This window comes from Bombina bombina, chromosome 7 (assembly GCF_027579735.1).
Source record: "Bombina bombina isolate aBomBom1 chromosome 7, aBomBom1.pri, whole genome shotgun sequence".
NCBI lineage: Eukaryota > Metazoa > Chordata > Amphibia > Anura > Bombinatoridae > Bombina > Bombina bombina.
This window is the reverse complement of record NC_069505.1, coordinates 265,355,858-265,370,981: the sequence shown is the minus strand read 5'-3', so window position 1 is coordinate 265,370,981 and position 15,124 is coordinate 265,355,858. Positions and strand designations below refer to the sequence as shown.

General features: G+C 31.3%; 1 protein-coding gene across 3 annotated transcripts in view; it reads right to left on the bottom strand.

Moving 5' to 3' along the window:
- The window catches only part of WNT5A (Wnt family member 5A), a 42,569-nt gene extending 28,459 nt beyond the window's left edge, over positions 1–14,110 (bottom strand). Inside the window, exons 1-4 of one of the 3 annotated variants that reach the window (XM_053720737.1) lie at positions 13,108–14,110; positions 7,431–7,564; positions 6,816–7,063; positions 3,646–3,938 (exon numbers count right to left, since the gene is read on the bottom strand). In XM_053720737.1, the coding sequence (XP_053576712.1) occupies positions 3,646–3,938; positions 6,816–7,063; positions 7,431–7,564; positions 13,108–13,116 (684 nt within the window). In that variant the 5' untranslated portion in view covers positions 13,117–14,110. Of the gene's footprint in view, positions 1–3,645; positions 3,939–6,815; positions 7,064–7,430; positions 7,565–8,046; positions 8,131–13,107 lie in introns of those variants that run through there. The other 2 variants (XM_053720738.1, XM_053720739.1) reach the window with 2 other exon arrangements.
- Between the last annotated feature and the right edge of the window lie 1,014 nt (positions 14,111–15,124).

Here is a 15,124-nt window from a genome sequence, read left to right as displayed (position 1 = left end):
AGTTCTGACTCCTAGGTAACTCCACAGGAATGAACACAATAATGTATATACTGCACACATGAACTAGCGTTATCTAGCTGTAAAAACTGTCAAAATGTTCAAAAATAAGGGGCGGCCTTTAAGGTCTAAGAAATTAGCATTTGAACCTAACTAGGTTTAGCTTTCAACAAAGAATACCGAGAGAACAAAGCAAATGTGATGGTAAAAGTAAATTGGAACGTTGTTTAAATTGTGTGCTCTATCTGAATCATCTCCTTTTTTCTAGCCAAGTAAAGATACATTTAAATGAGCTCCTGCACTGATCAAGTTTTTCTTGAGTAGAATGTTAGAGGTCACGAGTCAGCATGCTGCAGAATACAAGATTTTATGTCACAGGATCAGTGGGCTAAATACATAAATAATGAGAGTATTTTTAAATTTGTCACTATGTAGAACTAAATATTTTATGAAAAAGTTTAATTTAAAGGGACATTAAACCCCAACAAATTTTCTCATGATTCAGATTGAGAGAGAGGATACAATTTTAAACAAAATTCCAATGTACTTATATTATCTAATTTGCTTCATTCTTTATATATCCTTTGTTGAAGAAATATCAATGTACATTGGTGAGCCAATCACACAAAGCATCTATGTGCAGCCACCAATCAGCAGCTACTGAGCCTATCGTTAGATGCTTTTCAGCAAAGAATATCAAAGAGAATGAAGTAAATTAGAAAGTTATTTAAAATTGCATGCTCTTTCTACATGAAAAATTAAATATGGGTTTCATGTCCCTTTAAGTTTAACATACCTAAATGCTGATATTTGAAAATAGCTATGGATGTGCTGAATAAGTGTTTATGTATGATAAGTACAGGTAATTATCCCTTAAAAGGGACAGTATACACTCATTTTCATATAACTGCATGTAATAGCCACTACTATAAAGATTAAGATGCACAGATACTGATATAAAAATCCAGTATAAAACTGTTTAAAAACTTACTTAGAAGCTCTCAGTTTAGCTCTGTTTAAAGGGTTACTGGAACACCCACTGCAAGTGGGAAATAAGACACTCCCCCCTCCCCCTTCTTTTGCATATGAAAAGACCCTTTACACAAACAGAAGCAAGCTGGAGTAGGTATACGTCGGTATTCTCCTAAAACTTTGGGGCTTGGTTAGGAGCCTTAAAATAAGATCAATGTTATTTAAAAATAAGCAAAACTATCCATTTAAAAAAAAACAAAAAACTTTTTAGGCTATATTAATAGATCATCTACAAAACATTTATGCAAAGAAAAAAATAGTGTATAATGTCCCTTTAATCCAAACTGCTTGGCAATGGAAAATGTTTGGATTTCAGAATAGTTTGTATTTAAAGAATATTTGCATCTATAAAATAGGACCAAGAGGTCGATATACTATAGCGGATCATGTCCGCCCCACATTGATAAATGCTGACAGCATACGCTGTCGCCATTTATCATTGCACAAGCACTTCTAGTGAAAAGCTTGTGCAATGCCTCCCCCTGCAGATTCGCGGCCAATTGGCCACTAGCATGGGATGTCAATCATCCCAACCGTATCGTATCAGGATAATTGCTATCCGCCGCCCCAGAGGTAGCGGATGAGTTAAGGAGCAGAGGTTTTAAGACCCCTGCTTCTTAACATGTTTCCGGTGAGCCTCAAGGCTCGTGCGGAAAAAGCTACATTCGTAGCTACATAAATCGGCCCCCCAAGTGTAAACAACAATATTGTATGTAATTTAGGCATTTTTATAAGTCATAATACATCATGTAAATGCAACCTAAAGGTAGTTTTATGTCTTTTTTTTTTTTGTACCCTCATTAAGGAGGAACAGTATTGTAACCAGAAAGGTAATAGTTGTTTTAAATAAATATAGACTAGTTTTTCCATTTTAGAATATAAAAAAACAAATCAAAGACACAGGCAAGGAAGATTATAACTTACTGATTGGGGCGATGTTTTATTATTTATTATTTTATTTTTAAAAATTTATTAATGAATAAAAGTTTGTATTTTTTAATCATTTTAGATTTGGAGATTTGAACCTACCTGTATATATACACAAAGATAAACACTGCATTGCAAAAAATATATAAATAAATATAATATTTGAAAGTTGTTTTAGGGCTAGATTTTGCAAAGCAGTCTAGAGACAGACCACTTAAAAAGTCTGAGGAAATATGTGTTCCAGTCTCTCTTGCTGTGGTCAATTAGAACCTGCTCTAAAAATGAAATTTAAGACTCATTATAACATTGTCCTGTGCAGGATAACTACAGTATGTACTCCAGATCTTCAGTCCCTCTGGGAACAGGAGAAAAAGTTCAGTTTGCAGATGTAAATTACATGAATATCAGGAAAACCAAGGAGTTCTGCAGGAATAACTTTTTAACAAGGCTGAACATCCTTCCCCAACCCTACCCCTACCCCCTGCTAGGATGTTGATTTATACTGCTGCTTCTTGATTACATAGCTTTGCTATAGCCAAAACTACAGTTTTTCCATGCCAGTTTTGGTTGGCAAACGTATCTATTTCACATGGCAAAATAAAGATAAAGGAGGGGTCTCTAAACAATTTAATGCATTAAAAGGAGATAAAATAGATCAATGGGAATATATTTTAAAGGGGGATTTTACAACTACAATGTCCATTTCATACCCTATATGTGCACAAAGCTTATAGAATTTGTTAATTAGGTCCTGACATTTGTAATAACAACTTAATGGCTATCTTGCATACTATATTTTGCAGGGACAATACTCCCTTTGTGGTTTATTAGTCATTTTCATTTTGGGGGTATTTAGTGTCTCATTACATAAGAAAATAAAACAGCTGACTATAATTAAAGCGTTATGCTCATGTTGCTTGGATACACATGATGCTGTTTTGCACATTTTGCAGTTTAGTAGCTGATATTTAATACAACACATGTCTAGCTACTTCTTGAGTTGCTTAAGAAGTGTTTACTGATCACCCTTATAAAGGAACAGATGCAGCTTATCAATCATTAGAAAACAAATCAACCACAACTCTTTTTTTAACTGGATTTTCCAAAAAAATATTCATGTCCTGTTCAAATATTAAAATTAAAGGGACAGTTCACTGTAAAATAGTTTTTCCCTGAATGTGTTCCCCAGGACTTGTTATACCAGCTGCAGTGTATAAAGTGTATGAGAAATTGTTCTGTCTGAATATGAATTGTAGTGCTTCTTCTCTTCCACCTCCCACTGTGAGTATAATTTATTCTGCTGTTTGGTTACCATTGTTTCTCAATAGCCTATACCGAGGTATAGAAACTTTTAGTATAGGTGAGGATACTACAGGCTAAATCAACTATTCAAAATGCCAATATAAAGGCTAAGTAGCTATTTCTAAATGGGTACAATGGATCATTGGGAACAAACTAATGAAAGAAAGTTTGTGGGTAAACTGTCCCTTTAAGCTGACAAGTCTCTTATTAAGTCAAACAAATTATCTATAGTGCAGAAACTGTAATTATTATATAATTTGCTAACCAAAAAAATAACACCTATTAAACTTGAGGAAAATCAAACTTTTTGTGGATTGGATGTTCTAGAGAAATTAAACCTTAATAACCTCATATATATTATAGACAAAATGTATAAAAATTACTCACTTTTCTTCCAGCGTCATTGTTGTGAAGATTCATTAAAGTCCTTGCACTCTCATATGATCCTTTCTGATATATTTTCTCTCTTTCCCGAGCATCCACAAATTCCTTAGCAAACCTTAAACCATAATCTAAATTGTCCCCACAACCGCCCCATAGCCAGTCCCTGGGCAAATCCTTAGGTCTCACAGCCCTACTACAGCCACAAGTGGAGAGCTCCCCCTCTCGGCAAGCCCGGCTTACTGCGTTCACCACTCCGGCTGCACTAATGGAATAGGTAAATGCAGTTTCTCTGCTGCCTATAAAAGAAAGAGAACAATCACTATATCAGTTTAGGACAAATAAGTATATAAAGATATCAAGATACCTAAATTATTTTTTTGGACCTCACATACAAATGTAAAATAAATATAACTATAATTTCCAGAATAGGGATTACATTATCTATATAAAAAAGCACATTTTATTTATACTATCGAACACACACATATATATATATATATATATATATATATATATATATATATATATATATATATATATATATATATATATACACACACACACATATATGTGTATGTATGTGTATGTATATATATATATATATATATATATATATATATATATATAAAATACACACACATATATATATATCTATATCTATATATATATATATATATATATATATATATATATATATATATATATATATATATATATATATAAAAAATACACACACACATACACACACACACACTCTATATGCTATAAGCACAAATCTGTAGCACATTTGATATTAGTTGTTTTAGATTATGTTGAATATAGTCTCTGAATTAATGTGAAATATGCAGGATGATGTTTTAAGTGTATTTTAGTTTAAAAATCAAGGTTATATCTGTAAATCAGTAATAGCTAAAAGCCATGGGTGTAACCGATTTTGTTTTACCAAGAGATGAACCCTGGAGCAATTTCTGGAAAAGGTTTTCTTCCCACATTACTACACATTAAATGAAAACAATATGATCTTCTTGAAGAAGCTTCATGTAGTGGGTTAGAATAACTGCACTTAAAGGATTTTCCAAAATAAATGATTTTTTTTTTTTTTTTTTAATAAGATGTTTGAGATTCTTATATTTAGATTTGTTATCTAGTTTAATGTTTTTGTATTTTTGTCTCTCTTAAAATGAACTGATTTTTGTATACATCTCAGAAATACCTTAAAAGAGAATTGAAGCACATAATTTAAACAGGGAACAGAACTCCTGCATGAGGTTTATATTAAATTATGAGAAACATATTCTATTCACTATTTCTGAAATCCGAGTCCTATGTCCGAATGAACCACAGCTCAAAATTAATGGGAATTGAAGAGCTGAATTCTTATATGAAAAACACAAAATGACATTGAATGTAAACTTTGTTCGTCTGATGGACACAACATGAGTACCACAGTATACAATTTTAGACATCTTTTATCATAAAGAGGGAGCTTTAATGCAGGGAATATGATTTTTAGCACACTTGTAATTGTATTAGATGGAATGTATCGTGCAAGAGTAAATATTCCTTGTAAGAGTATGACCTTTATAAAGTATGACCCTAAATTATATGTTCAGTTGGCAAAATAAAATAATCTCAAGCAAGAAGTCTCCTCTCACTTTATTCTTCATAGCAATCAAGCTTATAAATGCAGCCTCTCAATTTTTGAGGTGTGTAATAAAGAAAATAGGAAAAATATATTTTAAAAATAATATTACAGATCAGCATCTTTTTTTCCTTATTAGAAACTGTATAATTGGAAATAACCATATTTGCATATTAAATTCTTTCATACAAATATATAAACACACATATATACATATATATATATATATATATATATATATATATATATATATATATATATATATATATATATATATATATAATGCCCCATTTAATATCGATTAAACTGAAATGCAATTTGATGTCCTACAGAAAAAAAACAATATTAGTAGTTTAAAGTTTGATCTCAGACAATGAATTTACAGGCAAACTTAAAATCTTTATTTTAATCGTATTATACAGATAAGTTTAGCTATCCTTTGTTTGTATAAGAACAATAAGGTTAATACAAATAAAAACTGTAAAATAATTAGTTTTATATTTTTAAGAAAAATTATAGCATAAATATTTGGGAGGCAGACACATGGCCTAAACAACGAACTTAATTAATGATTAACTGAACTGTATTTATGTTCCCCAATCTTGACAAGTTAAGAAGTTCTTAAACTACTAGTGGATTTCCAATGAATGGATGAATGAATGCACTTTTAGGGCACACAAGCTGAATATAACCTATTAAGCTTAATATTACCTGCAGTTAGTTTAAGTGGCTAATTGCCCCTTTACATTGCTTCTTATTTAAGTTTTTTTTTCTTAAGCATATTATTAATATTTTTATATAGCTGAATGTCTAAAGTATTCAGTCCTAGAATAGTCTCAGGGGATTTAGTCTGTCACAACTCATAGGAGACACCAAATTATATTAAACCATAGCGGATGGTTAGCAGTTGTCAAATTAAATAACATTTAACACAGCTACAAATAAGAAATGAAGACAGTGTAGGAAACCAGTCATTCAAATCTAGTTGCTTATTGGTTAAAAAAAAAACCTGAACATACGATTCCTCTTTAAATTTAGTCTCTAATATTTAAAAATGGAAAACATTTTCTTTATTCAAACCCAAAATGTTTATATTTATTATGTGATATAAAATCCAAACCCTTAAAATGTCTATAACCAAAGAAAAGTAGTTATAATTTTAATTTATTTTAAATCCATCTTTCTGAAAAGTATAGATAATTTTCTGGTATCCTTTACAATTGATAGAGTAATTGATATGACTTTTTTTTTTGTTTGTTTCAATGTATTTTTTTGTAAATATCCAAAAGAAAAATGAACCGGATTTGTACAATTTAAAAAATATATTTACAGCAATGACTTTTAGAGGACTCATTTTTGAAAAAGAGGTTGAACATCAAAATAATAACCAATTCTATAAAATTCATTTTTATATATTATAAAAAAAAAATCACTGATCTGACACCTTATAATAAAGCTCGGGGAGTACCAGAAATAAATATGAGACTGATAGAGGTTTATTAGTTTTAGAGAATTTGTAGGAATCTCTTACCTATCTGCATAACTCTGCCAAATACGGATGTATTATCCACCGTGCTGCAGTTCCACCTTCTGTGTCTGAACTGATGCTGACACTCTTTAATTCCTGTCTTTGCTCCTTCTCCAATATATTGCATATGGTCTTGGTACAACTGGCAGAGTTTCTTCTGTCCTTGAGAAAGCCCTGACAATTGGCTGCATAGTGGCTGTGCTCCTATAATGTATACTTCTGGGATCTGAACTGGATTCATAGCTAAAGACCTATAGAGATGCAAAATAGCAGTAAGGTTGTTAGAGTCCTCTATCACACATATAGCCACAAACTAATTCATAGCATATAGTTATAAAGAATTATGATCTTGCAGTCAAAAAACCCAAGTAGGATCAATGTTTAAAATGTTTGCAGTGTGAAACAGCCCTTTAGTTTATATACACACAATTTTATATATATATATATATATATATATATATATATATATATATATATATATATATATATATACATACATACAAATTACATTTTGCAAAGAAATATAAATAAAATAACTAAGGTAGTTGTGTTAAAACCAGGCATTCTTGATATGTATTTTATTCTCAAATAATTTAGATATATAAAATATGTGCTTACCACCAAGAGCTAGCTTCTATGACACCCTGGGTGAGACAGGAGAGCAGTGCAATAAACACTAAAAGGTACTTGGAAATCATTGTACTTCCAAAAATTCTAAAAACTTTTCCTTCAGTTAGTAATCCCAACGGGTTCTGAAAAAGATATAATAAATAAAGGAATAATGTGTATAAAGAATATTACAGTAAAGGATAAATACATTTTAGTTATATATTTTTACTTTAAAACAAAATAAATCGGCCATTTAACAACAATATTTTGGTAATATCTTAAAAAAAGCAGAATGTAATTTGGAATGTGTTTTACAGTAAACATATTAAACATAAGCATTTAAATAAAGCTAAATTTGTCAAAATTGTACACTAAAAAATATTTAGGAAAATAAATTACAATAAGTATTTCCTCTAATTCTGGTAATTGCTTTTTTTAAATATTACAAAAATAAAAAAAGTTAGGAAAAGGGTAATATTGTTTATTATTACATAAATAATTGTCAAAATATATTTTATTCAACATCAGCTATATACAGCTATAGTTGTATCCAGCATATAAAATCAGATGTCCTGGAAAAAGAGAACTTTAATAGCAATTGTGATGCTATAGGAATATTATTTACCCTTCTCGTTTCGATGTTTAATGCCTTTTGTCTAAATGAAGATCTCTCAGTCTAATCTCCCAGTTTATAGTCCCTTGCTCTTCATATAATTTCTGTGTGCTAATAGATTTTCAAAGTATGTCCAGACCCTTAAAAAGAAATACTCTAACGAATAACATTCATATTGAGCAATCATCGTAGCTGCCAAAATCAAGTTGAACATCTGGCAATCGATTTTAAACCCTATGCTCTGGTAAATGCATTTTAGTTGATATACAGCAAATAGATAATCCATAAGGAAATACATATATTAAATAAAATAATATTTTTTTCAAAATGATAACATCGTATACAAATACTTTATATGGCTATCAGTCCAATGTTTTGACTACCAGTGTTTGATATTATTGTATGTAATTTATTTAGAAATTCAAAATTTTTCAATACAAATTTATGTCCCTAAAAATTATGTTAGACATAGCTCTCTGAAATTGATAAGTCTAAAAAAATGTTACTTATTTTCTTGGTTGATTCTCCTTCCCAACAAAACACGTTTTTTGACTACCACTCTTAGATCTATTTGGGATAACCCAAAGCAGATTTCAAAGTGTTCTCATTGCATGCTTATCTGACCAGCAGCAAAAGCCCAGATCATTTTTCTGTCCCACATCATCTGTTTTTTGTTTTTGTTCTAGTGGAAGGTCCTTCATGAGATCAAAGCAGATAGCCCTTTACCATTAAATCCCTGAAACCATTTTAGTACCTGCTGCTACTTATCCTGGTATACTGAAAGTGTATTTCCTCCTTGCATACTCTTGTGTGATTCACTAATGTAAAGAATGAAAACACATAGATTGTAAGCTCTTCTTCAACAGGTTAACGCCTGCCTTCATAGCAGATCTTTATCAAAACAAGATCTCACACAGCTATTTTTAAAATAACTGTAGACTAAGACTACATCAATAATATATAAGTTTAATATTCAGACAGAAGATGTATATAGAAAGTAATGTTCAAACTAAAATTGAATTTAAAATATTTTTTCTTTTAAGAGAAGTTTAAATTAGGCCACTAGGAGTTTACATAGATAACCGATTATCTAAAACGTTATTCAATTTATATACCACTTTTTTCAGTAGATTACAAACTCCCACACACATTTTTTCAGTTTTTGGTAACATTAAAAATAATACAAAGGCTAAATATTTCATTATCTATACAGATTAACGATAATGATGCATTTTCTCAAATTTAAATTTTGTATGGTGTATAAAAATGCACATTGTATTAAAAATGTGTACTCAGAATCAAACTGGGATTTTAAATACGTCTATATATTCCTGTCAAAAGAAATCAACTGCTGTAGTTTATTTTTCTCTATTTTTAAAGCTGCAAATAAAGAGGCCAGTATATATGTTGGAATTTAAATCTAGTAATGGTTTATTGAGAACAAAATATGAATTATTCTCCTTTTTCAATGTTTGCTCTACTGTTTTCCGCAGCAAAGAGCAAAACCTCTGGATTATAGACCCAATTTCTAGTTGATACATTAGGTGTTGTGCTACTGAGCCTCATAGTCAATAAATCAAAACTCTTACCACATTAAACAGACTAGTTTGGAAACCATATTTGTACTTTTTTTTTTATTATTTTAACTATTTCAGATAAACCTTTCCAGAAGAATTTCATTTCAATACTTTGAAATTAAAGTGGATTCCCCTCCACTTTTTCGATCCTAAGAGTTTCACATTTCTAGAATATTTTTTTTATTATTATTGATTTACAACCACTGCAAAATGTGTCCATATATTAAAGTCTCGCCTGTCAACGAAATGTTTTTTATAATTGTAAAAACGTTTTGTCTTAAAGAGTTAAGGTTAAGCCTCAAACAAAATATGTGAATCTAACTAAATATATCTACAAAAATAGTTTTAAAACTTTGATTAACCCTTACTATCCCATACTGTTCAAATTGGCATGATTGGGTTATCCAAGGTGAATGCTGCATTCATTTTCCTTCCGGACATAGGGATAAATATAACCTGGTTTATTTCAGAGCTCAGCCATATAAATAGATGCAACAAAACAGATTGGAATGTTGTTATTTTTTTCCCAAAAAATGAATTGAGTTATAAAACCAAAATGTAAAAAAAAAAAATATATCATTCTTGGTGGTGAAATATATTTATAAACTGTTTGGGAGGTTACAAATGCATCATTTACTAATAAAGACATGGATTAATTCTAATTAATTTGCAAACTTTAGACTGTGAAGATAAAAACTTGTTCAATATTAATAATTCAAGTTAAACGTTGTATTATAAATTTAAAAAAAATAGAAAAAGACAAATAACTAAACTAAATTTGAACAAAAGAAAAAAAAATATTAGTAAATTGGACACACGGGGGCTCTCTCTTACTTCTGTATTAAAAGGAAACACACAAGGATATAGGTGCTTGTTGGGGGGAGGGTGGGGAATTTATACTTGTCAAAGAAATATACAGAAAAAGTATGATTACATGAAAGCTGTCTGTAAATACACAGGTTTCAGGTGACTAAGCAAATTGGGATTAAAAGACTGATCTACAGAGAATTGGACAAATTAAACGCATTGCCTGCTAAATGGTGGTGACCCCAATAAGTAAATGTCCTAATTAAGACATAGAAGAACACATGTTCATACTTTTTTTTTTTTTTTTCTCATTGAAATACCTTTTATTTTAGAGCCTTACACATTACAGGATCTAAGGCTCCTAAATGTCTAGTTCAAGATTTAGATCTTTACCTACTTGTTTATATATAATCAGCTGTTTCCTCAGTGTTCTAAGTAGGTCATAAGGTCCAAATTACTTTATTTTTTTTTATTTTTTTTGTATTAAATATTGTTGGGAAGTTATAAGGCAGTTCTTAAAAGCTACATTTCAATCTACTGTTAAATTTATGTGTAACCACTTGCAGTGCCCTATTGGTTTTAAAAGTTGTGTTAGATGCTTATAATGATGTATGAAGTAGGTGATTTGAGTTAATAACATTACCAGCAACGCCCTTGGGAGTGTTAATACAAAATGAAGATTAGCTATCAGAACTGAAAATCATTAACGAGTTAACAAGCTCCAAATGGTGTGTAGGACATATAATGCAACACTCACCATTCAGACTGGGACTCAAGGCCTGGGTTTTCATTTGAAAACCTCTGAGGCTCCAAAGAGGAAAAAGAACTTTAGTGTTACCAAAAAATCCATGCTTACAGTTTTGGAATAATAAGTTTCTCTCTAGCTTTTAGGGATTCTGCATATGAATCACTGCACGTGTACAACAATATTTTATATAGTGGCAGATTTTTTTTTTACTTATTCTGCAATATATATATATATATATATATATATATATACACATATACACACACACGCACGCACGCTTAAGAATGGAATATTGGTATAAAATTAGAGTTTATTCAGGCAATATTTACTTAAATATATTATTTAGTTGAGACTAATTAATGTCTTCCCTGTTAAGCAGGATACCCCCAAAATATCAATTAAATTATTGACGCTAGGACAGATGTTCATAGTCTAATATAAAATAATACATGAAGCATTTTTACCAGACCCACATAGATGAATGTGAAGCAAGTTACATTTGTTAAGCAAGTTACATTTTTCTTCCAAGAGGGGGCAGAGTGAGATAAATTGTTATGATCTCACCAGAATTCCAGCTTTCCTATTGCTAGAATGTTTCAGTTTTACAAAAATGACTGAGTAGAGTAAGAGATACTCAATTCACCCATTGAAGAGATTTCTGATCCTTACAAATTGTTTCCTGATATCCTATGGCCTTGCACTCTTATCCAGCATGAGCCTGTGACACATTCTAACTGATTGGATGATTTTAGCTCAGTTTCCATAAACTCTTTAAAATATTGTGAATTTTATTTTAACCTTGATGACCTACTTATTCGCCTGGGAAGATGTTCCTACTCTATCAGGCAAATTATGGGTTAAACCCCCCCCCCTCCAATAAATGTGAATACCGGTGTTTTCAAATTTAAAGAAGCAGCCATAAAGCAAGTTTACAATGGCAATTCAATTCACAGAATGGTAAAAAGGGCCCTAAATTTGCCAGACAATTAAGAGACATTCAAAAGATTCCGTCTTCCAGACTATACAGGCTGTGAGGGAGGAGAACCTTGCCTTAGAGAGTAGGTGTAAAGTGGTATCTGACACCAGCTTTTCCCATATATTGCTTTAACACTATCCAAGTGCATTCTTTAACCACCTGAGAAGCCCTGTGAACTGTTGAGAGAAACACTTTTTTTTTTTTTTCTTGAAGTGTGTGGGGCAAATGCAACTGAAATGGAACAAACTGGATTAATAGTTTATTTTACATTTTTCTATATACTAAATGATATGGTTGTATTTGCAGAGAATTCCTAACATGTGTCAAAAGCAGTCTACATTTATTATGGGATAATGATAATAAAAATAAATCGTATATCAAATCATACATGCCCTAAAGATACAAAGTTTATTTTATGTATCAGTAAGTCTGAACGTTTATTTTATGTATCAATTAAAAAAAAAAAAAAAAAAAAAAAAACCACTGTTGAACTATCAGTCTATATTTTCACATAAAATCGTATACTAGTTGACTAAAACTTTTAAAGTCACAAAAGTATACCCAATTTGCCAAAAGTGACGTTAAAGTGCATAGTGAAATATAGTCCAAGTTGCTGAATAAAAAAAGTTGGCAAGTTTGGAAGTCACTCCATTAAAGTTTTCAAATCCAATTTAAAAAAAAAAAAAATCCTAAAAACCATCTACTTGGCAAACTATTTTTTTTAAAGTGTGTTTCTTACAGGTACTTAGATTGGAAGGGGCACAGTTTGATCTGTAGTTTATAGAGGAGATTTGAATCTAGCTAAAGGAATGTCAAGTCTGGAAGTACCTCATTCCCCACAGTGAGGATACTGATCAAGAAGGGAGTATTAATATAAACACACATTATGGTCTGTTTAATGTTCCATACACACATAAGAAATGACAGATTGCATGTGTTCTTCTTTATTCAGTATAAGCACTTACCTTAATCATGGCTTACTTATGAAGATCTGATAAATAATCCAAATTTATTTTAGAGAATGAGAAATGTAAATCCTAATTTCCAATGAATGAATCAAAACAAGAGCTTGAGGATTGGATATCCTGAGTTTAGATAAATGCAACTTTTTTTTTTTTTTGGGGGGGGTTGTTCCCACTAAATTGAGACTTAAACCCCCACAGCTAGCGGTTCCCCTTTGTGCTTAGCCAACAACTCGCTGGTTTATAAATCTCCTTCCCTTTTTAAGTAATCCTTACCTTGGGCTTCTTTATGAAGGTTGCAAGGTAAGGGGGGGTTCTATATTTCCCTTCAAATGCAAGTTCTGTGCTTTATAAATGGATATAACTTCAGCTTGTAGGACCAGAGATCTGTGTCACCCAAGATCATGCCAAGAAGCCCCCTGTATTGTAGCAGAACCTCACACGGTTACTTCTACTCAGTGCACCCCAGGGTTTGGCTACTTACACTGCTCACAACCTGCCCATAGCAGCAAAGGCAGAGGCTGCACACAGTTTGCTTTACACAGTCCATCTGAGTGTCCTTAGACCTTGGAATTGAAAATCAGCCTTGATTAATCAGTTTTTTTTATTTTTTTAAAAACAAAATATCCTTAGATGACTGTTCAACTTCTGATCTGCTTTGGAAGTTTGTATGGGTCTAGCTGTACTGCACAAGGTCTCCAGAAAATGATGTGCAAGGAACCAAAATAGTTATTCCTCAATCCCAGAACTGCCTGTGTTTGTGTAGCAAATTGCCTCTTGATTGAAATAGATTTCCCACCCGAATTAAAGTCCTCTGGGTGAGCTCATACAATCCATGTGCAAAAAAAAAATACATAGAAATTTACATCCAGTCCAGCAAAAAAAAATCCTTGTGCTGATCAGAGAAGTTAAATCAGGTTGTGCGTAATGCAGAGGGACTTGGGCATCACAGTCAGGGGGTTTGCAGCGTTTCTATGTGCCCAGAGCTGCCTGCTGCGTCTATCTCCCTCCCCTGTCTCGTACTGATCTCTGTCTATGAAGTTAGACACAGGGGCTGGTGGAAACTTCAAGGCAGCGCATGCGCAGTACACTGGCCTATTGCAAGGCAGGCTAGGGTTTAAAGCAGTATTACCCAACTCTATACATTGTAATTATCTGCAGTCTAGGGGAACTGATAATATTTTATATTGCTATATTAATGGTAATGTTATCATAGACTGTTCAAAATAATATATAATATGTTCTGTGAAATTACTGCAATGGATAGCATACTGTAATAGCACTGGTAAATCTATTAAATAATAAAGTCATTTTTTACTTTTTTATTTAGTTATGTATTTATTTCTGTTAAACGATAGCAACTCATGAAAACTCATTACATCATATTCTAGTATTGCAAATTTTGGTATAAAAATAATCTATTTTATAATATTTCATATTAATAACTTTTCTGAACAAAAATATTTTAGGATCATATTTTTTTTTTATAATTTCAGAAAACTATTTCCTGGATTATTATTAGGATTATTAGAAATTCATGGTATTTCTGCTAATAGTCATTAATATTTTAAGAGCTGGAACGTTTCTAAAAACAGGAGGCAAAAATTTAATTTTGAACCCATTTTAGCAGTTAAGGGGTTAAAAATGCAATAGATTTTTATGTTATGTCTGCCAGTGGAATATCAATAAAATATTAATAAAAGTATTTTAATACCTTAAAGAATTTGCCAGATTTTAACAGTAACCCTTGGACTTTTTTATATATATACAAAAACACCACCCATACAGCTGCAATGTCTAATTCATGTTCCTAAGGGTTCAGTTCCATGTGTTATTGTGGAGGATTAAACCAGGTTTACTTTGCCCACCAATCAAAAGTCTGTTTGCCCAACTATTTAAGGAACTTTTTTTTTTTATAACTTTGAAGTACATCAGAGGTGTACTTTATGGGAGTGATTGGATTCCATATCACCCAATAACTTGGCCCCACTCTGCATTTATATATTTGAAAACAGTATTA